Source organism: Radiomyces spectabilis, assembly GCF_025331425.1.
Source record: "Radiomyces spectabilis strain NRRL 2753 chromosome Unknown BYT42scaffold_11, whole genome shotgun sequence".
NCBI classification, from domain to species: Eukaryota; Fungi; Mucoromycota; class Mucoromycetes; order Mucorales; family Radiomycetaceae; genus Radiomyces; species Radiomyces spectabilis.
In genome coordinates this window covers 1,163,299-1,187,147 of record NW_026251936.1, presented here as the reverse complement: position 1 = coordinate 1,187,147, position 23,849 = coordinate 1,163,299, and the positions used below count along the sequence as shown (strand labels likewise).

General features: G+C 38.9%; 9 protein-coding genes across 9 annotated transcripts; 5 read left to right on the top strand and 4 right to left on the bottom strand.

The window, feature by feature from the left end:
* Window positions 1–3,823: 3,823 nt before the first annotated feature.
* On the bottom strand, window positions 3,824–5,059 carry BYT42DRAFT_548573 (uncharacterized protein; the record flags this gene model as incomplete). The annotated part of the gene is made up of 6 exons (XM_051566023.1): window positions 3,824–3,965; window positions 4,022–4,122; window positions 4,173–4,195; window positions 4,562–4,637; window positions 4,763–4,961; window positions 5,025–5,059. The coding sequence occupies 6 exons, from the start codon at window positions 5,057–5,059 to the stop codon at window positions 3,824–3,826; spliced, it is 576 nt and encodes a 191-aa protein (XP_051420762.1).
* Window positions 5,060–6,232: 1,173 nt separating this feature from the next.
* On the top strand, window positions 6,233–8,834 carry BYT42DRAFT_616823 (uncharacterized protein; the record flags this gene model as incomplete). The annotated part of the gene is made up of 5 exons (XM_051572115.1): window positions 6,233–6,346; window positions 6,399–6,498; window positions 8,353–8,437; window positions 8,501–8,669; window positions 8,727–8,834. The coding sequence occupies 5 exons, from the start codon at window positions 6,233–6,235 to the stop codon at window positions 8,832–8,834; spliced, it is 576 nt and encodes a 191-aa protein (XP_051420761.1).
* Window positions 8,835–11,281: 2,447 nt separating this feature from the next.
* BYT42DRAFT_548571 (uncharacterized protein) lies at window positions 11,282–11,712 on the bottom strand (the record flags this gene model as incomplete). Its single annotated transcript, XM_051566022.1, has 2 exons — window positions 11,282–11,364; window positions 11,421–11,712. The coding sequence occupies 2 exons, from the start codon at window positions 11,710–11,712 to the stop codon at window positions 11,282–11,284; spliced, it is 375 nt and encodes a 124-aa protein (XP_051420760.1).
* An 882-nt stretch (window positions 11,713–12,594) lies between these two features.
* Window positions 12,595–13,498, bottom strand: BYT42DRAFT_80810 (uncharacterized protein). The gene is made up of 5 exons (XM_051572842.1): window positions 13,426–13,498; window positions 13,152–13,287; window positions 12,990–13,095; window positions 12,797–12,925; window positions 12,595–12,726 (listed from the first exon to the last, which is right to left on the bottom strand). Exons 2-5 carry the CDS (start codon window positions 13,179–13,181, stop codon window positions 12,677–12,679), a joined length of 315 nt encoding a protein of 104 aa, XP_051420759.1. The 5' UTR covers window positions 13,182–13,287; window positions 13,426–13,498; the 3' UTR covers window positions 12,595–12,676.
* Window positions 13,499–15,806: 2,308 nt separating this feature from the next.
* On the top strand, window positions 15,807–17,578 carry BYT42DRAFT_548570 (kinase-like domain-containing protein; the record flags this gene model as incomplete). The annotated part of the gene is made up of 8 exons (XM_051566021.1): window positions 15,807–15,983; window positions 16,062–16,242; window positions 16,306–16,358; window positions 16,424–16,515; window positions 16,599–16,616; window positions 16,678–16,769; window positions 16,839–16,914; window positions 16,987–17,578. The coding sequence occupies 8 exons, from the start codon at window positions 15,807–15,809 to the stop codon at window positions 17,576–17,578; spliced, it is 1,281 nt and encodes a 426-aa protein (XP_051420758.1).
* Window positions 17,579–17,609: 31 nt separating this feature from the next.
* Window positions 17,610–18,139, top strand: BYT42DRAFT_80675 (PH domain-containing protein). Its single transcript, XM_051572841.1, has 2 exons — window positions 17,610–17,892; window positions 17,966–18,139. The coding sequence occupies exons 1-2, from the start codon at window positions 17,704–17,706 to the stop codon at window positions 18,065–18,067; spliced, it is 291 nt and encodes a 96-aa protein (XP_051420757.1). The 5' UTR covers window positions 17,610–17,703; the 3' UTR covers window positions 18,068–18,139.
* A 181-nt stretch (window positions 18,140–18,320) lies between these two features.
* BYT42DRAFT_501219 (yeats family-domain-containing protein) lies at window positions 18,321–19,101 on the top strand (the record flags this gene model as incomplete). Its single annotated transcript, XM_051564754.1, has 3 exons — window positions 18,321–18,534; window positions 18,592–18,794; window positions 18,865–19,101. 3 exons carry the CDS (start codon window positions 18,321–18,323, stop codon window positions 19,099–19,101), a joined length of 654 nt encoding a protein of 217 aa, XP_051420756.1.
* Window positions 19,102–19,219: 118 nt separating this feature from the next.
* On the bottom strand, window positions 19,220–21,135 carry BYT42DRAFT_581391 (uncharacterized protein). The gene is made up of 5 exons (XM_051569611.1): window positions 20,674–21,135; window positions 20,442–20,605; window positions 20,216–20,357; window positions 19,848–20,145; window positions 19,220–19,784 (listed from the first exon to the last, which is right to left on the bottom strand). The coding sequence occupies exons 1-5, from the start codon at window positions 21,115–21,117 to the stop codon at window positions 19,390–19,392; spliced, it is 1,443 nt and encodes a 480-aa protein (XP_051420755.1). The 5' UTR covers window positions 21,118–21,135; the 3' UTR covers window positions 19,220–19,389.
* An 896-nt stretch (window positions 21,136–22,031) lies between these two features.
* On the top strand, window positions 22,032–23,447 carry BYT42DRAFT_581389 (uncharacterized protein). Its single transcript, XM_051569610.1, has 3 exons — window positions 22,032–22,060; window positions 22,157–22,226; window positions 22,451–23,447. Exons 1-3 carry the CDS (start codon window positions 22,058–22,060, stop codon window positions 23,266–23,268), a joined length of 891 nt encoding a protein of 296 aa, XP_051420754.1. The 5' UTR covers window positions 22,032–22,057; the 3' UTR covers window positions 23,269–23,447.
* The last annotated feature ends 402 nt before the right edge of the window (window positions 23,448–23,849 follow it).

Sequence of the window (23,849 nt, the reverse complement as noted above, 5' to 3'; positions counted from 1 at the left end):
TATCGATTTGATCACAACGATGCTAACATTCTTTTATTCCCTTTTCCTAGGTTCGATATTACGGCATGGGAAGTGTTATTTCACGACTTTTCAGATGGGCTACTTTTTTTTAACAGCGTTCAGCGGGGTAGTCCTCAATCCATTCTGAAAGTCTGGAAGCCATACTGCGTCTAGGTACTATGGTGCACTCCTTATGCTGTAATATCGCTGCTGCGCCGCGTCAGTTTCTGTTGTGAAGCTAGTGGTCGTTCAGAATGGGTTCTGGCGATTAAGACTCTAGACAGTTTCCCCATGGGCTAGCCTTGAAACCAATTTTTGGACTCTATCCAATACCGTGTATGTAATGTAAGCACATATTGACTTTTAGTGATACCAAAGGACGCATTCTTAACGTTGCGTTTTTTACCATCGGTCAATTGCAATTTCTTCCGTGTTTTTTTTTGCGTTCAGTTTATTGTACCTTCGAGTCGAACTTATCCGAGGTGGGGGTCTATCTGTAAGAACAATATATTTGGTGAAAGCAAAGGCGGTAGAGATAATCGGTCCTATCGAGTGATCCAATAAAAACGGACACAGGAATGCCGTCCGGTTTATCGAAATCAAAGACACATGCGTGACACCCTTTTGACTTGATGGCAGAAAAATTTGGCACTCCTTGTGGCGTGGCGTTGATGACTGATCACAAATCTGGTTAATATGGAAATGAACCAGTACAATACAGAGTAATTGATTTGAACAACCGTTTATCAAAGCCCAATCACTGACCACTGGCGTTGCCTTGCATAAAAAGAGCAAAACGAAACAAACAGTCATAAAGCTGCAGTAATAACCTTTTCAAACAGCCCAACTACACGTACGAGAGCTAGCAAAGAAACCCAAAAACGAGGTAATGAACTCTTGCCTCTTCCTTAAAAAGTAATAGCTTGCTTAGTTCTGGTCTACTGTCGTACAGTATCTCTCATTTGATACTTTTTCCTGACCAGCTATCAGTGAAACCTTTGAGGTCATCATCGGACACTTTGAAAGAAGCTTATTTTTCAACTGTACAATAGTAGCAAACTCACGTCTTCAAATAGCTGAACATATCATGGGAAAGACGGCAGGATCGTGAATGATTTTCATCGTCTTTGTCCGCTGTAATGGGAGGCAAACACGTTCATTTTTCAGTTTTCCTTTGATGTTGTCAGTGAACAAGAATCAGATATGTTCTCCACTTTGTTTCTACGCAAAACGGCGGCTGAGGATGTGGGAAATTTGAATGCGGAGGTTGACGAACGTGCTTTAACACAAAAATCAACACAATCGGATACATTTCGTGTTAGTTATGGACTTTGATACAACACCCTACTGCTCAGTTCTTGCAATCCTAATTACTGCCTGTTGAACTTCAACAACAATTGCTGGCGGTAATTTTCCTAAGTAACTAAGAGTGTGGAACATGAAGGACACCGAATCTTGTCGTTGAAGGTACATAGCCAGTTCATTTGGAGGTGTGAGTGATAGCTTTGTGAGATGGTTTACAGTACTGTACTGTAATCAAAATAATGCTCCATAGCAAGCACCCTTTTACAAAGGAAGGCTGCAGCGAGGTCGATTTCAATATTAACTCTGCATGGTCCAATCTAGGAGAACCTGTTTCGCAAGAAGAATGAGCCCACTGGAAAAATAAAATTGTCATGAAAATGTTGCCGGTTATTACTTTGGTTCGATCATATAACTCCTCCTTCCTCTGGATTTATTAACGTTTCCACTATATCCAGGGCTGCTTACGATAATTTATCTGTCGAAATTGTTATTTTTTCTTTCGCTTTGTTTGGATGGAAAAAGAAACCTTCAAGCATGAGATGGTCGGACCTTAATTTTGAGTTGGCGATTTCCCCTTGATGCAACAATAAAGGTGCGCGCTGCGCTTGATTCACAGAGTCATGCAACCTTGCACTCAAAAATCTTTCGTGTCTTAAACTAGCGACTAACCGAAGCTCCAACAAGACCCATTGTAGTCGAGTACCGGCGCGCAATAGAATGTGGGAAGCAAGTACTTTAACAATTCCATCCTTGGACACAGCGATGAAGAGAGCAAAACCACCCAAGAGCATCATGATAATACCAATGAACATGAATGCAAAAATGGCTTCGGCAGTGTTTTTGGCGATCATATTAAAACCATCATCGTTGCGCATAACGTTATAGATACGACGAGGAATGGAACCAGCATGGCAGCTGCATAAAGCGGAATAGGATGATTTCCTTGGCTCATGAAGGCAGTAGTGATAAGAAGAGCGGAACTTTCAATTTTTTCCTCACGACTACTAAAATGGTGGACATTCAACGGATATTCAATGCGATGAGGTGTGAAAGGAAAAACAAGACATGGGCACAAAGTGCAGTGGCGACGGACCAGAGAAGAAATGTGATTTCACTGATGCCGGAGATCTCGGTCCCTTAACGTGAGAATTGTGGGTTCTACACTTCTGGTGGACCACTGTCTTCCAGACGGTATCCGTGCTGTAGTTGACTTGGTCACGTAATTGGTGCCTCATCTGATGTAAGGCCATAGGGCGGTCTTCATTGGGGAAACTGGTGGCTTAAATGGTTTCAATCCGTTCGATTTGCGAGCAGAGGTTGTCTATGGTTTGCATTGAAAGGGCGCATTTCAAGAACCATCTTCTGGAGGAACTGCTGGTGCAAGTGGCCTTTAGGAACCTTGCTATAAAATATATTTTGACGTTAATGTACTTGAAAAATATATGTTTGAGGGTCATAATTGAAACCCGCTACGTAAAAATATTTTATAAGGAGTTGAAATGATCACACTTTTTCCACAGTCTCCGTATACCTAACAGAGCGTATGTGGTTCTACGTTCGTAACATATATTCACGCGTATAGATCATTTGGAGCATTTATTTTGGTTTAAAATAACGTATCCATCACCGGTATCGGCGTCGATATTTCCTCCATATGATGGAGCAAGCCAAAGATCTTTACTCCAAAAAAACTGTCCAAGGATGATTCCCTATTATTATTGATTTTGTGCAGGCTTCTCGTTTTTTTTTTCGGTGCTTCACCAATTGATTATTTAATTCCACACACATTTGCTAAACCGATACAACTATCGTCAATACGCAAGTGAAGCATTATAAGATTCGTACGCACCTTGAAGTTTTTCAAATGATTCACGTATGAAGCAATCTTGCCATCTTTGACGTCTGTGACACAGCAGGGTGTCGTATAGGTAGAGTCCATATACCACTACATAAGAATTACCTCGGTTTAAGCAGATAAGAGACACTAGAGTAGTTACACACTATTTGTACATTCAAATCCCGATACCAGTTATTATCTTTGAATACCAGATACTAAAGAGATCATCTCTTTCGAGAATAAACAACAGTCTCACCGTACTCAACGTCTCTATCCATCTATATCACACAGGGAATATCCACGCCCTTGAATTTCTCCACAACGCACCAGTCCTCAGACACGAGTCTGATCGCATATATGTTTGCTTCCAAGCCTTCACAGAGCACGAATGGTAACATAAATTCATATGCTTCTTTGTAACTGAGGTTAGCGTGCTTGATATGATATTTCAGATGGATGAGGCTCGTCACCACTGTCTTCCCCTTATCGTAGTAGTATTTCCATGCGGCTGCTTTACTGGCGTTTTCAGAAACATGCAGACCGGAAGCTGTTCATCCATTGTTGGATACAATTCTCAAATTCAACCTTGGTTCATTCGGTTCCATTTTAGAGAAACCCCTTTGGAATCATTCCTATGCGAATAATAAGCATGAAAGAAAGGGCATCAATGGTAGCCAAAAATCAAATATTTAACCAGATCACTTTGCAGCCACTTCCACAGAAAATCGTCTCCATAATCGGACCTTGAAGTTTGACCAAGTAATCGGCATCGCTGCAGCCTTGTTCCGTAAAAAGATATTGATCATAAAGCATAGTTTCTAGTCTATATAAATTGATAAGTAATCCAAACCAATACTGTACAAAGAACAAGCTACTCACATTTGAGAATATATCTTTTTGATGACTTTATCTGATTTTGCCTCATCTGCTTCCTTTATAACCTTTGCAAGGTACTTCTTATCATCTTCCTCGCATTTGAACTAAAAGGTGATTGAGCTATGAATTATCACGTGGTAAGGAGCCTATTTACCTTTTGAATGATGGTTTCAAAAACTTCACAATGAGTTTCAATAATTTTTTTAGAGTCATATGTTTTTTGTGACATCTCCTTTAGGACATTTCGTGCCTCTGGATTGATTTGGGCAAGATGAGATTTGTTAGAATCATCCGATAGATCGACAATGTTGTTCATGGACAAACTACAAATAACCGCTTCAGCAAGGTAATACGGCAATAGTAACACACCAACTCACGTCTTGAAATAGCTGCTCTTAATATCAGAGGAAACATAGTTTCTTCCAAAGCGGCCGATGATGGTCCTTTCACGATTTTCCGTTCACGAAAAATGTATCAGCTGAGAGATACTAGACCAGAACTTAAGCAAGCTATGATTTTGAGAAAGAGGCAATGGTTCATTACCTTGTTTTTGGGCCTTTTTACTGCCCTGGTACTTAAAGTTGGGCTGCTTGTAAGATTTATTCCCGCAGCTTTTTCTCTATTTGCATTGTTTTGTTCTTTCTCTGCAAGGTAACGCCAGTAGTCAAGGGTTGTCGTCAAATATAGGGCCTAACTAAAAAAAATTAAAACTCTGTTTAATAAACGGTCCTTCAAGTCAATTACTCTGTACTGGTTCATTTTCATGTTAATCGCCCACTCGTGAAAGGCCACATCCTCATGTTCCTCGGCAGCCACGTCAACCACCGTGATGTAATCTTTCTCAGCAATTGTCTTCATGGCAAATGTATATGATCTTTCACGGAAGAAATTGGGGAGCCCATTCTGTACTTCATAGTTGTTTTGAAGCCACGCTTCGCCATCACTGAACAGCACAATATTAGCTTTCTTGTTATCTAAACTTCCAACCACTAAATAGAGTATTTACCAGATTAAGCCTCTTCGATTGTTGTGCATTTGCATCTTGCAACTGTGATATAGATGGATAGAGACGTTGAGTACGGTGAGACTGTTGTTTATTCTCGCAAGAGATGATCTCTTTAGTATCTGGTATTCAAAGATAATAACTGGTATCGGGATTTGAATGTACAAATAGTGTGTAACTACTCTAGTGTCTCTTATCTGCTTAAACCGAGGTAATTCTTATGTAGTGGTATATGGACCCTACCTATACGACAGCAACAGAGTAGAGTGCTGAAATATTTGGCGGTCAAGCTGAAAAGATATCAAGCATGAGTCCATTAATTTTCATATGAACCTAGATGGCATTCTTCCGTTTTTATTGGCTCACTCGATAAAAACAATCATACCAAAGAGACTTGGATAGACCCTATCACCCAGATGAGTATGAGTTCGAAGGTTTAACGGTTTGAACACAGTAGCCACGAAAGAAAAAAGAAAGAAAAGGAACAAATTGGATCAGTTGATAGTAAAAATGCAATAAGAAAAGTAACCATTCATTAAAAGATAGACGATCTGATAGTAGCGTTTTTCCACCATAAAGGTATTTTCCCTTTGATTCCAAGATACAGGAGAATCACTTGATTGAATAATTTAACGCCTGCTTCCTTGGTCGGGTAACGTTTCAGGCTGGTCGACAACGTTTCTACAGTAACCATGGCCAATTACAATGATTTCCTGGTCGAGACTGTTTCCCGGTTACACGATTTATTTCCTTTTTTGTGAGAAAGTCTTCAAAACCGGCAGTCGGGACCTCAATTTAAAACTGGCGGCTTCCCCGAACCCCTGAATGCATCAAGGGCATTCTGTGCATTGGCTGATTCACAGCCATTTAATCTTGCCTTCAAAGCCTTTTGTGTGGCCTGACGTGTACTATGCTTTTGCAGTTGACATAATGTTACCGTCACAAACCACGCAGCAACTTGACATGCGGTAATCGTAGACCAGCACTCTTTTCGGTCGTGCTCAATATCAATAAGTCGCACCTTCCATTTCAAACATGAAGACATGGAGCAAATGTCGAGCTCCCATTTGGTAAAAAGCCAGCTTTGAATAGGCAGATGACAAGAAAACTAATACTCTATGTACAGGGATGCACAAGCATGGTTAGAAAATAACTACCAAGATCAGAACGGATGCCCAAATTTTTTTCGCGAAGGATCATACACAATTGCCATGAAGGAAATGGCGGAAGAAGATTATATCGCGGTAGTGAATGCAGCTGCCAAGTTTCATGAAGATGTTGCGTTTCACCAGTGGGCGATTAACATGAAGATGAACCAGTACAGAGTAAGTGACTTGATGAACTGTTTATTAAACCAAGACTTACTTTCTGAGTTAGGCTCTTCAGTTGGTTCCAATGCTCGAATATTGGCATTATCTAGCAGAAAAAGAAAAGAACAATCTCGCTAGAGATAAAGCTGCTGGCATAAGCCTCCAAAGTAATGCAGAATCAAGCACAAGAGCAGCAAAAAGACCCAAGAATAATGTAATAACATGTTATTTTGTTAATATAATGGCTTACTTATTCCTTTTCTGCTAGTATCTATCATCCGATACATTTTTTGGACAATTATTATTATAACACACAGATTTTATATTTTAAACTCAGGCAAATTAATTTAAAACTGAAATTGAAAATTAAAAAGTCTAATAATTTACTATTGAGGAACAGCCACTACCCTCAGAACGTATCATGAATGTTGACGACCTCACAACATCATGATATCACACCCATAGATAAGTAGCAACACTTCGTTTATGCTACCCACGTCAGACACCCCCACTGACCTTTTTTTTTAGTTTTTGATACAATTAATAATTTAATGACATAATAATATATTTTTATTTTAATTTTTAAATCAGATATAAAAAATAATAAATTTTATATCTTTAAAATATAATATATATTTTTTAAATATTATATTATATTATAATGATAACAATAGTTCCTCTTATCTGTCAATCGCCCGATAGCTTCTTTATTATTATTTTTTTCTTTTTAAAAACAATCTAATGACTGAAAATAAAAAATAAAAAATTATTTTATTTTTAATTTTGCCAGTCTATTAGCTAAGAGGAACAGCCACTACCCTCAGAACGTATCATGAATGTTGACGACCTCACAACATCATGATACCACACCCATAGACAAGTAGCAACACTTCGTTTATGCTACCCACGTCAGACACCCCCACTGACCTTTTTTTTTAGTTTTTGATATAATTAATAATTTAATGACATAATAATATATTTTTATTTTAATTTTTAAATCAGATATAAAAAATAATAAATTTTATATCTTTAAAATATAATATATATTTTTTAAATATTATATTATATTATAATGATAACAATAGTTCCTCATTAATTATAATTTTTTAAATATTTAAATTAATTAAAAATTGAATTAACTTATACTGTAAATAAAAAATAAAATATTATATTATTTATGATATTATTATGTATAAGTTAAATTATGAATATATAAAAAAGAAAAGATGAAAAATTAAAAATTAAAAAAAATTAAAAAAAATAATAAGAGCTATTATCTATTTAATTAAGATTTAAATTAATTATAATAGATGCTCCACTATGACTTTTTATCAAATAATATAAATTATATATATAATTATTATAGTTAATTAATATATTTAATAAAATAAATTATAATAATTAATCTTTTTTAACTTCAAATATAAATATAAATATAAAATCCAAAAAAATAGAGATAAATGAGATAAACTCTTTTTATATCTAATTTTTTAAATATATTAGTTATTATATAAATAAACAAAGAATATTATATAATAAATATATTTTATTATAGAGAAACTATCGTTATCATTATAATATAATATAATATATTAAAAAAATATATATAATATCTAAAGATACAAAAATTCAATATTTTTTATTCTAATTTAAAAAATTATAAAAAATAAATTATTGTGTCATTATAAAATTAGCTGTATCACTAAATAATTAAAATGGTCAGAGGAGGCGCTGACGTGGATAGTATAAACGAAGTGTTGCTACTTGTCTATGGGTGTGGTATCATGATGTTGTGTGGTTGTCAACATTCATGATACGTTCTGAGGGTAGTGGCTGTTCTTCATAAGATTAAAATTATTATTGAATTGTATTTTTAAAATGCTTTATAATTATTTAATTTTAAAATTTTTAAATAATAAAAATTCTATAATAATAAAAAATATTGTAGATGAGATTAAAAATAAATTACCATATATGGTATCTGTATTCTATAATAATATTTGTCCTATTCTTTCTGGAAGGGTATCATGAATCCTTTGGCACCATTGTCGGCAGGTTCGGAAGGAGCTTTACTTCCGATAATTCTAAAAATAGTTACTTTAAAACGTAAGTTGAATGTATTGTATTATCGGCGAATGTTCCATTATTGAAGCAATTCATTATTTATAGATTGACAATGAATAATATCCTTGATCTGTCGGATGATTCGGAGGGTTCTCACTTGGCCCAAGTTACTCCAAAAACTCAAAATGCCATCAAAGACATGCTGCATAAGTCAATTGCTGAGGAAGAGGAAGTGAATTCTCAATGCGAAGTTTTTGAGAGAATAATCAGAAAGGTAAGTAGGCTGCATTATAGAGTAACAGACAGTTGAAAACTTATTTGTCTTTTTTAGTTCAAGCGAGAGGAGAATGAGGACCGATTTCTGGCCAAAGTGGTCAAAGAGGTTGATGAAGCACGCTCGTCAAATGCATACTTAAAGAGAATATACTTGCAGATGTGAGTATCTCGTTCTTCCCAACTTCCCATTATTTGGATCTCTTTTTACTTATCTTATTACTCATTTAGCTTAGAAGCAATGCTATACAACAAGTATCTATTTACAAATGGAGGCTGTAGTGAGGCAGATTTCAATATTAAGCTCCATGCTTCCATCTTAGAGAGTCTCTTCCAAGGCAGTGGCTGTAGATTGCTCTGATAAGTGTTTTCTCCTTTCATCTCCCTTGGTGGTTCTTGTTTATACTCATTATTTTAAAAGGAAGGAGACACAAAGCCTGTTTTTGAAATGTGAGGCTACAGAGTTTAAACTGGACTTGCAAGTTGTTTTGGACCGCCATCCCAAGACACCAGATCTTTGCATTGCAGAGTATAGGAAGAAGGCTGCCTGAGCTAAATACTATTACAATAAGAGAAAGACGGTTGTGGCAAGTCTCATCCATCTGAAATATCGGACAATTATTAAGATAACATACAGATTCTATGATTTAAACTCCGATATAATTTTAAACTCAATTATTGAAAAAATTAAAAAAAACTAAAAATTGAATTTTTGCTAATAATAAAAATTACTGCGGATATGTTTACAGAACCCTATATAAATTTAAAAGATATTTTTAATAATGAAGACAAAGTTTTATGTTATTTAATTAATAATAACTATATTAATAAAATAAAAAAATGTAAAGTTTGTGATAAGAATACAAAATTATATATAAATAAAAAATTATATATTTGTAAAAATTATAAATGTAGAAAATCATTTTCACCTTTAACAGGTACAATATTTTCTAAAATGAAATTACCATTAAATATTCAATTACATATATTAAATTATTATCTTTTAAAAATGCCAGCAACTAGTATTATTGTTACTTTACAAATAAATCCAAATACTGTAAGTTTATATCATAAAATTTTTAGAATATATTTAAAAAAATAAAATTAATTTTAATAAAAATATAAAAATTGGAGGAAGAAATAAAATAATTGAAATTGATGAAACTAAAATTGGAAAAAATAAATATAATAGAGGTCATAAAGTTGAAGGTGCATGAGTTATTAGTGGTATTAAAAGAAGTATATTAAAAAATAAAATTAAACATCAAAATCAAAAAACATTTTTATTACCCAATTCAAAAAAGAAATATAAATAATATTGATAAAATTATAAAGAAATATGTTAAAAAAGGTACTATTATTTATACTAATTGTTGGAAAGGATATAATAATTGAAAAATCTAATAATTAAAAAAAAAGATGGATGATATATATGATATGATTATAGATGACAAATATAAATATAATATTAAAAGAAGTATATTTATTAAAGATATGAAAAAATATGATTTATGTGAATATAAAATAAAACAAAAAGAGGGATGTTATAAAATTTATATGAAAAAAAATAGTTCGAAAAAACAATTAAAGAAAGTTTATGAATTTAAAACATATAATAAAGATAAAAAGAAAAGAAAAAAAAAGAAAAACAATAGATAAAACTTTTGAAAATAAAATAATAATTGATGAAATAACACCTACTGTATTATTAAAAAATTAAAAATTAATTAAATATCTAAAATTTAATCTGAGTTTAAAAATGAATTACTATATATGGTATATGTGTCCTATAATAATATTTGTCCGAAATATCATATAAAGCACACCAATGTCAGCTACAAAGAAGCATATGAATTTATGCTACCTTTCGTGATATGTCAAGATTTGCAAGCCGAAATTTACACGCTCAGAATCGCCTTAGAAGAGTGGTGCGTTGTTGAAAAGTGCGAAGAGATGGATGTACCCTGTTATGTTAAAGATGTGAAAGACGGTAAGGTTGTTGTATATGTGAATCATTTGCGAAGATTGAAAGTGTGTAGAAAAAGGAATAACCATTTTAGACTATTTTATATTGACGAGAACTTTTTCTGGTTTAGAAATTGTGTATGAATTTGAAAACTCGATCTGCAGAAAGCTGAAGGAAAAAGATGGACATGGGCCGATTCAGCGCGAAGCAGCAGTCAACAGTGTACTTGCTGGAAAAAAAACTTTGGGTGGACCCATACAATGAAGCTTCTGAGAACAAATTGTAATCATCACTTCTATTATGTTTCCTTTTTTTCTTATATCAATCAGAACGTTCTTTATTTGTTAAATATCTATTGTATATATCTTTCATTCTCTGTTTCTTTTATAAATATTCTTGTTCCCACTGTTTTTCCTTTTAACAACGTTATGCACACATAGGCATGCTTTACGTATTGTCGAACAGATGCTAACTTTTATTGATATCCGATTAAATGGGTTTGTGGGCTAGGGCATCCTCAAAACATTCTCAATTCATTGAATTAGGAAATATGAGAACATACAGGACTGATTTTCTGGGGAGTGTATTGGTCCGTTACGATGTCTTCTAAAGAACACGTAATAATGGCTTCTTCATCGTCACTGGTGTCAATACTTCTCAATGACTTTGAGTTCTTGGATACCGTGCTTGGATATGAAAGCCAATGCCTCGAAGCAGTCCAGAAACGTGACTACCGATACCAAGGCGAGGACGGATTACGAAAGTACACATTGAAAATGATCTTACCGAGGATGACGGTACCAAAGGAAACAAACAGAAGAATAATAGCGACTGCACTGGTCTCACCGATATGATCTTCCATGGTGGCTTCGACACACCAGGGAGCAAATGGTGGCAATGGTGACGAACAATGACAAACTGCTGGCTGACAGTCTTCTTGCCTTTGGTCGGGCTTAATGCGGTTCAGATGAAAACTAGTGCGATCGGGTAATACACCAAAGAAAGGATGTCCCAGCAAAGTAGGAGGAAGATGAAATGGTGATAGGCAGAGTGGCTCCGAACTATCGTATTTGTACATATCAATATACCATCCTACCTCTCATCCAGATGATACCACCCCATAATATCACTTAGTCATCCATGATTAATCCATATCACCCGATCCACAAGAGAGAACAATTACCAATAATTCTATAATCACTATACGAATCGGATCATGTCATTATGTCACGTCAAACACGTCTGATTTACATATCCGATCATTTCCCATTTTCTCTTATATGAATCAACCTCACATCCAAACCCATACCGCAAATACAGACTATTATTAGTTTATCTGCATCTATATTCTTTCCCTTCATCTTTATGGAAAAATAATCATTATCAATCATTATCTAAGCAGTATGGAAAACCGATCATTGACTAAGCAACACGGAAAACACACTTTATTCTGTCATGGATCATATCACATCTAAAAATACCCATCTAGTATAAAAGACATACCTTATACTTATTCCACTGACGAGAATTTATTCTTTTTTCCTACCTTTTAAGTATCAGTCTCTCGAGAATAAAAGGAGTCTCACAGGATTCACTATTGTTTTTATTTTGTTACTACTAATCCCTCACTTCGTAGACTCCAAACACAACACGAACCATAAATCCCGACCCTAGTTGGGGTCCATGTACTTCAGCGTTCTGTATTTTGAGAAGATGGAAGAGACAAAGTCATACTACCAACGCAGCTATCATAAACAAAGTGATATATCGAAACGATACAGGGTTCAGTAAAAATTACGCTCTGTTTAAAGTGTGTACAAGCAGTGGACAAAGTGTGATCATTTGCGTCTGCATATAAAGTGAGCGATCTCCAAAGCATTACTGTTTTTCATTTTCTTCTCATTGAGGTATCAAGAAATGGTTCAGGTTGCTCTGGTACACAAGCCCGTCTGGTTATTGGTGATAAAAAAAAATAGCACCTGTTTCGAGACTGCGTAAAACATAGCTAAATGTGCGTAATTCGTATAATTAAATTAATTAATTTAATTAATGAGGAAAAATAGCGGGAATACGATATATTCACGATTGATAGCTGAAAGAGAAAGAGGTATGAAAAGATCGTGTGGCAAACCTGCCGGCTTGACAAAAAAAAAATAGTTTACCAAAGTTATTCCGCAGCCACTGCCGCGAAACAGATCTCCAAGATTGGCCCATAGAGTTTGAGATGAGATCCCGCTTACTGCAGCCTGCTTCCATAAAAAGGCAGAGGTCATCGAGCATTGTTTCCCAAGCTAAATGAATAATAAATACTGTAACTAAATGAGATCCAGATTATAGGATGAATGATAAGCTCACATTTGCAGATAAATCCTTTTTGATGGAACGAATTTGATGATTCTGCTCCATTAATCTCTTCGATCACTTCGTCGAGGAACCGATTCTCGTCTTTCAGCCGCTTGAACTAAAACGACAAATTGAGTTTGAGCTGCCACTCACTCTATGTTGCGGCCTACTTACCTTTTGAATGATCTTTTTCAAATTTCGCATTGCGTCTCGGCTTCTTCTTCCTCATCAGGCGCCTTGTGTAGCATGCTTTTGATGGCATTTCGCGTTTCTGGAACAACTTGGGCCAAGTGAGACTCCTCCGAATCATCTGATAGATCGATGACATTATTCATAGCCAATTTATAAATAAATGAATCGCTTCAGCAAAGGAACATTGCAATGATATAAACAACCAGTTTATCTTTTGAAATAGCTATTTTGTTGTCATTTGAAATGCAACTCCTACCGAACCGGCCGATGATGGTGCCAAATGATTCACGGTACTCTTTCACAAAGAATGGTATCAGACGGCAGTAGCAGTCGTCTGAATAAAGCTCTTCGATGTTGAATGCATCCATGGATAATAATCGCTCTGTGCCTATCGAGGATCCGGCGTTTCTGAACAAGACTCGGCAAGGAAGTCTGCTTGCTCTGCGTTTTGAACAAAGGGCGATTGTCGTCACCTAAATCACCTGATTGCGCTTGCTCCATGAACTTCTTAAGAAAGGTGCCTTTGGATGAGCCCTTCTTGTTGGTATCGATATTTCCAAGAAGTCGTATAGCGTTCCGAGTTAAAGAGCCAGAAAGAGTGAATGGGCTGAAAAGACAGAAAAGGAAATAAGTAAGCCATTACATTGCAAAGAAAACGATGTGTCATTTACCTTATCCTGGCCCTTAAGATGCAATGCGAGATTGTACACAAAGAAAAACGTGTGGTGTCAATGAACACTTGCATGTCATGGCAAAAGTGCTGCGCAGTTTTGTGACTGGCCAGATGCATGACGTATGAACTGCATAACACACACACGAAAGATTTTTAATGGCAAAGGTTGCATGACTCTGTGAATGAGGCAGCGCGCGCCCTTATTGTTGCATCAAGGGGAAATCGCCACTCAAATTAAGGTCCGATCATCTCAGGCTCGAAGGTTTCTTTTTCCACTCAAACAAAGCGAAAGAAAAAATAACATCTCGACCAGAGAAATTATCGTAAGCGGCCATGAATATAGTGGAAACGCTAATCAATCCAGGAAAGGGGTGTTATATTATTGAACCAAGGAAAAAATCGGTAACATCTTCATGTCAAATTTTTGGTAAAATTAGTTGGCTCATTCTTCTTGCGAAAGAGGTTCTCCTAGGTTGGACCATGCAGAGTTGATAATGAAATCGGCCTCGCTGTAGCTTTCTTCTGTAAAAAGATACTTGTTATGGAGCATTATTTCCAATTACAGTATGAACAGATAAGAGAAGAACAAGAATAAGCAACTCATTTGCAAATACAATTCTTTTGATGCATTTGTTTGATGGCCGTGCTTCATCAGTTTCCTAATGATTTGGGCGAGAAATCTTTTCCCAAAGGACTCGCGATGACATTTATCATAAGAAGAGCGTATGACTTGAGATCATTAAATTTCAAAGAAGTGGTCTTTGTTTTTGGTCTTTTATAGCCCTCTTACTCGTTGATTGGACTGTTCTTCAGACTTCTTCCAGCAGCTTGATCTCTCCTTATTGCTTCGCTCTTTCGCTCAAAGGTACGGCCAACAATCATGACTTGCCATGAGACGTGGGGCTCCATGCAAAATAAGGCTCTTCATTGAGAAAATTATCTTGTATTGGTTCCTTTTCATGTTGAGTTCCCAATCGTGACAACTCTCATTTTCTTGTTGCTTGGTAGCTGCATTCACCGTTTTAATGTACGCTTCTCGGCAACGAATGGGTACAAAGCTTCTTGCAAGGAGTGCGGCATTTATTCTGGTCTTCGTAGTTTTGTTGAAGCCATGCTCCTACTTCCCTGGAGGTATATTATCTACCATCGTGGTCAGCTATCTACCAAAATGTTGCCTATTTACCAGGATGAACCCCAAACTTTTCTTTAGAGAACCCATATGAATCTAGTGTTTTTGTTCATTCTTTTACAATGTCCTTTTACAGACTTATACGTAGCACGCATATCAATGAATCTTTCAACGCAAGAACCTTTCAAGGAACTGCATCTTCGCTATTTTTTAACGTGGGTTCCTTTTACAGAAAAATCGAAATAAACTCGCTTAGGAACTGAACAGCCTTGTGACAAACATTATGAGGCAGCCGCTGCGGCCAAGGATACAATCGACAAACAAACAGTCGTGGCAAAAATTGCCCACTGAAGTCGAATCAGATATAAACTTCGTTCATGTGTGTGCAACTATGGATAAAGTATGATCATTTGTCTCTTCTTATAAGAGAGCATCTTTTTTAATGTAGCGTGTTTTCCTTGTAACCTACAAACATCCAGTTTTCAAGGCCTTGTGCACAGGGAAGCTTTGCTTCACACCAAGTACGTCTCCTCTCCTCTCCTTTATTTCCTGTCGAAAAAGAACCGACAACAATGGTAACTATCATAATCACGGGCACACATTGATAATTAGTAAAGATCCATGTGCCAGGGATTGTTCCTCGTCTTGATTAAATTGTTCTTTTTTATTCTAAAAGTGTTCAATAACCAGATCAACGGGGCACGAGTCACAGCTCGTTCTGTTTTTTCGCTGGAAGAGGAGCGGAGAACGATTCTTTTGTTCCGTTTCCTTTGCCTCCCTAGCACTTGATTCCCAGCCGACCGCGAAAAAACGTTATTCTTCGTCAGTGCAGTTCATGTCCCAACCATCCCAAGACGAACCAACCAATAGGTCCACGTCACCAACCGGCCCGCCTCAGCCTCCAACCAATGTCACCAACATCGACGACCCATCGCATCCATTGTTCCACCATCGACGCTCTGTAGGCGATTTCACCTACGGTGATGTTCTGGGAGAAGGCAGCTATTCAACGGTGCGTAAGAAAACAGCCAATGGTCGCATAAAATAATAATGCTCACTGTCCGAGAATGGCATGTTTTGGATAACATAGGTTCTGTTGGCTCGCGATAAAAAGACGGACAAACAGTATGCTATCAAGAAACTTGACAAGGCCCACATTGTGAAAAATGACAAGGTCAAATATGTCATGATTGAACGTGATGCTTTGTCTCGCATGAACCATCCCGGCATTGTCAAGCTGTACTGGACCTTTAAAGATAACCGCAGTTTATGTACGTCTTTTGGATACAGACCGGTACCGCCCTTCCAGGGTCACTTACTCTTTTTCACCTTAGACTATGTACTCGATCTTGCTCCTAACGGCGAACTGTATACTTATATCCGAAGAGTAAGTGTTGAGCGCTTGAATTCACAAAAGCAAAAAGGTTTTGACTGATCCATTTTCCTATTCAGCTGGCTCCATTTAGCCTAGAAACGGCCCGATTTTATGCGGCTGAAATTGTCCTGGCCCTGGAACATATTCACAGTAAAGGCGTTGTGCACAGGTAAAACGAACTACAACTAGTACAATACCATGGGCTTTGCCCTTCTGGACGCTACTGGGAATCTAACTTCTTTTACTAAATAGAGATATTAAGCCTGAAAAGTAATTGTGTTTGTTTTGCGCAAACCACGCTGCACCTCTCAATTAACCTTGTGCCAAATAGCATTCTTTTTGACGAGCATATGCACATCAAAATCACGGATTTCGGTTCGGCGAAAATTCTGCAGGACAATCAGGAAGAAACACCTTCCCAGTGTAAGTAAAACTGTGTTGATCATGGGTTGAACAAAAATACTGACTATTTCGCTTTCCTTTCTTTGGCAGCCAATGCACGATCGTTTGTCGGTACGGCAGAATACGTCTCGCCCGAATTGTTGCGCAGTGATCCAACTTCTAAAGAGTAAAAATCAGCAATGACGGACTGGTAGACAGAGAGAGCTCACTGATGGATTTCTTTTGTTATTGCATTTAGGGCCGACTTATGGGCTTTGGGATGTGTCATTTTTCAAATGATTTCCGGCAAATCGCCATTCAAGGCCGCGACGGATTATCTCATTTTTCAAAAGATCAAAAATTTAGACTATACGTTTCCTGAAGAATTCCCACCGGTCGCTCGTGATCTGGTAGAGAAACTACTGGTGCCTGAAGCCAGTCAACGATTGGGAGCGGGTAATATCGATCTCTTGAAACAACACCCTTTCTTTGAAGGTGTGCCATGGGATACATTATTCGAGAGTCAGGCGCCTCCTTTGAAGGAGCAGTTGGCAGAAGAATTGCGAAAGCATCCTCCGGCGCCAGAAATCGAGGATGACAATGATATGGACATTTGGTTTGGAGAAGAGAATCCTTTCAGTGATGCGGCCGCGCCGCAATCCAATCCAGAGCCCAAAATGAATATGACCGACAATTATGCTTCAGAGCCAGGCATGCCAGACAATCGACGATCACATTCCACGCCATACGATGGTTCTTACAGTCCTGCACGAGCATCATTGGATCAATCTTCTGTGACACGAAGCTCCACCTCTGATCGTCCTCGCGACGATTTGAATAATCCTTGGTAATCGTATACAGACTGATGTGAGAGTTGGACTATTTTCCGTCAATGTGAATCATGTTTTTCGCCTAACTGCAGAATAAAAGGACGGCCGCTTTATACCCTAATGAATCGATACTACGAGCTAGCCGCATGATTCGAAGGCGGGGTCTGTTGCATAAAAAACGGTTCCTGATCCTGACAGACAAACCTCGCTTACTATATTTTGATGAGAACAAGGAATCACTCGATGGATCCGGAGGCCGGTTTCGATGCGAAATACCTTGGACTTCGCGACTTCTTCCAGAGTTAAAAGGCAAATCGGTATTCTGCATCAACACGGTAAGCACATCTCTACTCAGTCTGTATTATGGTGTTGTGATAGATAAAACTGACAAAACTACTGGAATTGAAGCCCGAAAAATCATACACGCTTGAAGATCCACAAGGTCATGCGCAAGACTGGGTGAATACACTGAACACCATGATTGTTGACAGCTTTGGTCTGGCTGCTTAAACACTACACCTCAATTAGCACCAAAATCACTATAATAATGCGTCTAAATACATTCATAAGGTTTAATAGATTGAATTGGCTATATTTGTATATTTATCTCACATGGGAAAACTTTCGTTGTGATGATGGACGTGGGAGCGGGTGATTTTGATCTTTTTGCACTCGGAGCCATGGCACAGCGTGACGACGTTTTTTTATGGCGGCATCTCAGGCAGGCTCTGTCCCTTTTTAACCTTGTTCAAGATCTATCCACATGTCATCTAACAAGCGAATTAAAGGCATTAGCGTCACTCGACCTTTTTATTTTGGCAATATTGCCATGCCACTGACCGGCAAAAAGGCGGCGGATTCGGACCATACACACAAATGGACGGTCATGGTTCGAGGCATCAACAATGAAGATTTAAGCTACTATATCAAAAAGGTCGTCTTCAAATTACACGAAACTTATGCCAATCCCTTACGCAGTAAGTCCGATAGTCTCTGTATCGGTCATTGGGTCTACTTACAAGTGAGATTTGTAGCTGTTGAACAGCCTCCTTTTGAGGTGTCTGAAACCGGGTGGGGTGAATTTGAGATCATGATCAAGATCCATTTTCAAGCCGTCACAAGCGAGAAGCCTGTTACATTATACCACCATTTACGGCTTCATCCTTACGAAGATGATCCCAGTGGCAAACCTTGGCCTGCAGATAGACCCGTCTCTAGCTTTATCTATGATGAATTGGTAACCATGGAAAAAGTTCCTGTCGTCAAAATTATCTAAAAACTGATGTCCTGGTTTTTTTTATTTATAGATATTTAATGAACCCACCGAACAGTTTTACCAGATATTATCCGAACACAATGCGCTCACTTCCAATTTACCCGCCAAAAAACCCAACAAAGATAATCCAACCGTTCCTCAGTTTAGCGTACAATTGGAACAGGAAGAATTGGAACGTCTGGACCACGCTCAACGGGAAGTGAATATGCAAATCATGCAGTTACGGCAACAAATGGCGGCTATCGAGCAAGACCGATATAAATCCTAACTTCGTTTTTTGAAAAATATCCTCCTCAGGTTTTATCGCAATGATTCTGCTTCTATCTGTATATATTTATATCTTTTTACTACAACAATAATGATGGTTTGAATCGTCAAAAGTGATGATACGTACAAATGGGGTTCGGTTTTTATTGTGGAGATACTAGAAATAAGCAGAAAGAACAACTTCTGCATAATAATAACAAGTTAAACTGGTATATTTTGGAAGGAAAGAAAGCTACAGAAGAAAATAGGAACATAAGAAAAAGAAAACGAGTACTGAGGTGTCTATTATCTACATCGATCGTCGTCCTTCTGTTATCGGGTTGGTGGGGGTTTTGTTCGTGGGTTGACCGGGTTGTTGGATACCGACCACCCCTCCACCCATGGAAGCACTGTAACCTGGTATACTGCTGTTCTGTTTGCGTCGCATCATCCCGGAAAATGCGCCGCTCTTTTTCTTTTTGCTGACCATGGCTGGACTGGCGTCTTTATTGACACTTTGTTCCCGCAGTCGTTGAGCGTGACCAACGATACAGCTGATCAGGTCGTTGTATGTTTCCGCATCCATCAATAACTGCTCTCGTTGATCCAGCAAATAACCTAGGTATTCCGTTGCTTGGCGTTGTAACCGTGTTAATTCTCCAATCATGGCCGTTAATTTCACATCCGGGAAAACACGAATGGTTTCTGTAATTTCAGTAAGAAAAACAAGAAGCTCTACATACAAATTTGAGTATCTTGCCACTTTACCTTCAGTGAGTTCACAGTAAGCTTTGGCAATATCAATATCTAATTCGGCTTCAGGTTCCACTGCCTTTTTCTCTTGTTCAAACGGCCTTGCCTTGCCTGCTGATACCGCCATGCCTGATAACGAAGCTGAGCGCAAATGGCCGTTGGGAGACGATTTTCTCTCTTCATGGAGTGACACGCCGGATGAATTGTTCGATTTGGACTCGAGATAGTTGGATTGCGGTCGTTTGTTGCTCGAACGGTATCCTGCTACGGGGGAAGAGCAATTCGACAATGATCCGCTGCTTAAACTGGATTTCTAAAAGCAGTCGAATGCATCAGCACCAAATCTTTTTACCAAAAGGCAAACCCAACGGCTCTATGCTTACTTCCTCATAGTTGATCGACACGCCCAGTGCTCGTAAATAAGCACGATTCGTTTCTGACCGAGTCCATTGAAATTGCCCGAGAGCCCCAGTGATGGGATTGTAAAAGATCGAATCTCGCGATAATTTTTCCCACAGATCCGCACTAGCACAACGTTTGATCGTTTAGTGTTCGACAAACCCCGGATGACTCTTTCGCCTGTTTGTATCGAGGAAGAAGGAGGCTTACCTGCATTTTGTACACAGAATATCCTTTTCATGATGATCATGATCCGTCATGGATAAAGGCGATGCTACCCGTTCTTCTGATGAATCCTTCCATAAATCAGTTAAATACCCTTCAACGTAGTTGGCAATAGTATCCGGATCGGGGGCTTCTTCCAAGACTGTCACCTAAACCTCTTTGCGTGAGTTTCAAGCGGGCCACCAACATGATTGAACTCGATGGAAGATAAACCTACATATTTCTCTGCATCCGTCGGAGGAGGCGGTGGTATATCTGTTTCAAAGTCATCCATGGCATCCACGGTTTCAGCGCCTTCAAAATCATCGAAATCACCAAATGCATCGTCGTCGGCTTCCACGAATTCCGTATCGAAATCGCCAAAATCGTCCTCATCCCCATTCTCGTTCCATTCGTCGTTTGCTGCATCTGCTGCTTCGAATGCCTCATCCTGATCCGGGGTATTATCAGCTTGCACTTGGGGTGTTGCTTCTTCGTTTTCCTGAACGGCGTCCTTCTGCAAGTCGGGCGCTGCATTGTTTACGTGATCCTCGATCTGATTCGGTGACGAAGGTTCCGGGGTGGAAGATGGGTTGAGTTTCGGTGACGATACTGTATCGACAAAGTCGACGTCGTCCGAAGAGTCGTGGACTTCCGATGATGCGTGGTTGGATTCTGCCATGGGCTCTGAATTCTGGAAGAAGACCAGTGGCATAAATTTTGAAATGGCGATCGATTCAATCCACCCTCTTGATTAGGATCATGTGACCCCCCAGCGGTGGGGTGGAAACACCTGTGGAAAAATGCCAAAATCTCGAATTGCAAATCGATATGAACTGGCAAACCCATCTTGCGCAGCGGCGTATTTATTTACAATATAGTCTCTCTCTCCTTCTCTCCAAAGGAAACCGGGCGCCATTCATGCCCGATTTGGTCTCTAAGTAGATCGAACCGAGCACAGTTGCAAAGGCAACGAGCGAAAACTCCACTGCAACACTGCAAGCTCTAGCATGAAGCATTTTATATCATGAAGCGTCTCATTTGAGTGCCAAAACCCTATCGCTTGCTTTGATGAGTTCTGATGGGAGCAGCCGATATGTCCCTCAAAATAAACGGACACAAAGAAGTGATGCTTGTTTCATGCTAAATAGTGTCAGGTTGCAAAAGCACTATGCGGTTAAGACTTAGAATTTAAGCAAATAAAGCTTTTATGAATATCAGGTCCATCTGATGAAACGGCATTGTCTATCAAGTGGGAAATATACCACTTTATCATATTCACGATGTCCACAAATTATTGTTGTTACTCAACAAAATGCTACAAGGCCACAAATCTTGGCATAGTGCATCAAGAAATAATTGTCCTTTTACCGACCACCTCTCCCGCTACCCTCAAGACAGAAAAGCTGTAATACGCTAAGATCATATAAACAGCACGGAGCAGTATCTGTGCGGATGCAAAGAGAGGAGAATCTCCCAATTTTTTTTTTTTTCTTTTTTGGTGTTGGTGGTGCGGCCCGAGAAAATTTTCAAATTCAATCGCCGCAAAGCTCGCAACACAAGAAAAGGTGCATCCTCAGACAACGGTTGATCCTTCCTTTTCATCAATCAAGCGAGTCGTCATGGTAAGCTGACACCCGTCCATCCATCGATCCATCCAATCTGCCAATGGATCAATCCATCCCTTACAGTTCATACTTACTGATATCCATCATCTGTAGCCTTTCGTGAAGCAACAGAAGAACAAGGCCTACTTCAAGCGCTACCAGGTCAAGTACCGCAGAAGAAGAGGTAATTACATTCGATTCTTTTTTTCTGTGGACCAATGAACCTGTAGCAATGGTGAACAAAAACACACAAAATATCCATATCATAAAACGGGAAACTGAGGCATTAGTTTCCTCGGCCTGGTCCCGATCTTGACTTGTTCCATCGTTACTGTGTTCACTGCGTTCTTTTTTTATTTCGTGACAGGCGGCTGACTGTCTGTTTTTCTTCTTTTACGGTTTAAATAGAGGGCAAGACTGATTACTATGCTCGTAAGAGACTTGTTGTTCAGGCCAAGAACAAGTATAACTCGCCCAAGTACAGATTGGTTGTCCGTTTCACCAACAAGGACATCATCTGCCAGATCGTCTATGCCAAGCTCCAAGGTGACTTCGTCTTGTCTGCTGCCTATGCTCACGAACTTCCCCGCTACGGTATCAAGGGTGGTTTGACCAACTGGGCTGCTGCCTATGCCACTGGTCTCTTGTTGGCTCGCCGTACTTTGGCCAAGCTCGGTCTTGCCGACAAGTACGAAGGTGTCACTGAACCCGATGGCACTATCCAGATGACCGAAGCCAACGAGGAAGGTCCTCGTCCCTTCAAGGCTTTCCTTGATGTCGGTCTCGCTCGCACTTCCACTGGTGCCCGTGTCTTCGGTGCCATGAAGGGTGCTTCCGATGGTGGTATCTTTGTTCCCCACTCCGGCAACCGTTTCCCTGGTTTCGATATCGAAAGCAAGACCAACGACGATGAATTGCTCCGCAACTACATCTACGGTGTTCACGTTGCCGAATACATGGAATACCTCGAAGAAGAAGATGAGGAACGTTACAAGAAGCAGTTCGCTACCTTCTTGAAGAACGGTATCACCTCTGACAAGGTTGAGGATATGTACGCTGAAGCTCACGAAGCCATCCGTGCTGATCCCTCCGCCAAGCCCACCGAGAAGAAGGGCAAGCCCGCCAAGGCCTACCGCCGTCCCCAGCGTCTCAACAAGAAGCAGCGTGATGCCAAGATTGCCTCCAAGAAGGCTGCTTTCCAGAAGGCTCAGGCTGATGAGGAGTAAATGGATGCCTCATCTCTTGATGAATAATAAACTCTTTACTGTAATTTTGCGCTGCATTTCTATCATTGCCCTCTTTCTATTTTGTGGATGTTCTTAAATTTCATCGAATTTGCGGATGTGGATTGGTTGATAAAAGGGAACAGTATTTAATCAAGCGGTTGAGCAGAGTGAAATCGTTGCATGAATAATAACTTGTCCTATTGCCAGAATGGGGGGGGGGATTTGTTACAACGCGCTCTCAATTTCTGCACAACAGAATGTGGGCTGTCTGTGCAAAAAAAAATATTCCGCGGGTGACGTGATTGGACCAGGATAAAGCGTGGCTTAGACACACCCATCTCACTCTCAAATGTCGTATCTTTTTTTTTGCGTCGGGGGATGTCACTCGAAAGAATCGTGTTCAAGCAAAAGACCCTTCCCCATCCACTCGCTTTTCATTCCGTGCATTTCGGTGAATTCCGTTTAAATTCCCCTCCTCTCTCTTTCACCTTTTTATTACATTAACTATTCTCTTCCCTCCTCTTGCAACCCATCATTGAGCGGCACGATGTGGGGCAGTAAGATTCGGTTACCGAACAATC

Bases quoted from the DNA above. Each gene is read 5' to 3' on its own strand.
- BYT42DRAFT_80810 (XM_051572842.1), bottom strand. From the start codon at position 13,181: ATGCGAAATTTGAAAAAGATCATTCAAAAG. The intron at 13,096-13,151 runs GTAAGTAGGCCG...TTGTCGTTTTAG, and splicing joins TGAAAAAGATCATTCAAAAG to TTCAAGCGGCTGAAAGACGA. The intron at 12,926-12,989 runs GTGAGCTTATCA...TTATTCATTTAG, and splicing joins AAAAGGATTTATCTGCAAAT to CTTGGGAAACAATGCTCGAT.
- BYT42DRAFT_80675 (XM_051572841.1), top strand. From the start codon at position 17,704: ATGATTCGAAGGCGGGGTCTGTTGCATAAAAAACGGTTCCTGATCCTG. The intron at 17,893-17,965 runs GTAAGCACATCT...CTGGAATTGAAG, and splicing joins CGGTATTCTGCATCAACACG to CCCGAAAAATCATACACGCT.
- BYT42DRAFT_581391 (XM_051569611.1), bottom strand. From the start codon at position 21,117: ATGGCAGAATCCAACCACGCATCATCGGAAGTCCACGACTCTTCGGAC. The intron at 20,358-20,441 runs GTAAGCCTCCTT...ACGTTGTGCTAG, and splicing joins ATTCTGTGTACAAAATGCAG to TGCGGATCTGTGGGAAAAAT. The intron at 20,146-20,215 runs GTAAGCATAGAG...GACTGCTTTTAG, and splicing joins TGTCGATCAACTATGAGGAA to AAATCCAGTTTAAGCAGCGG.
- BYT42DRAFT_581389 (XM_051569610.1), top strand. The intron at 22,227-22,450 runs GTAATTACATTC...CGGTTTAAATAG, and splicing joins CAAGTACCGCAGAAGAAGAG to AGGGCAAGACTGATTACTAT.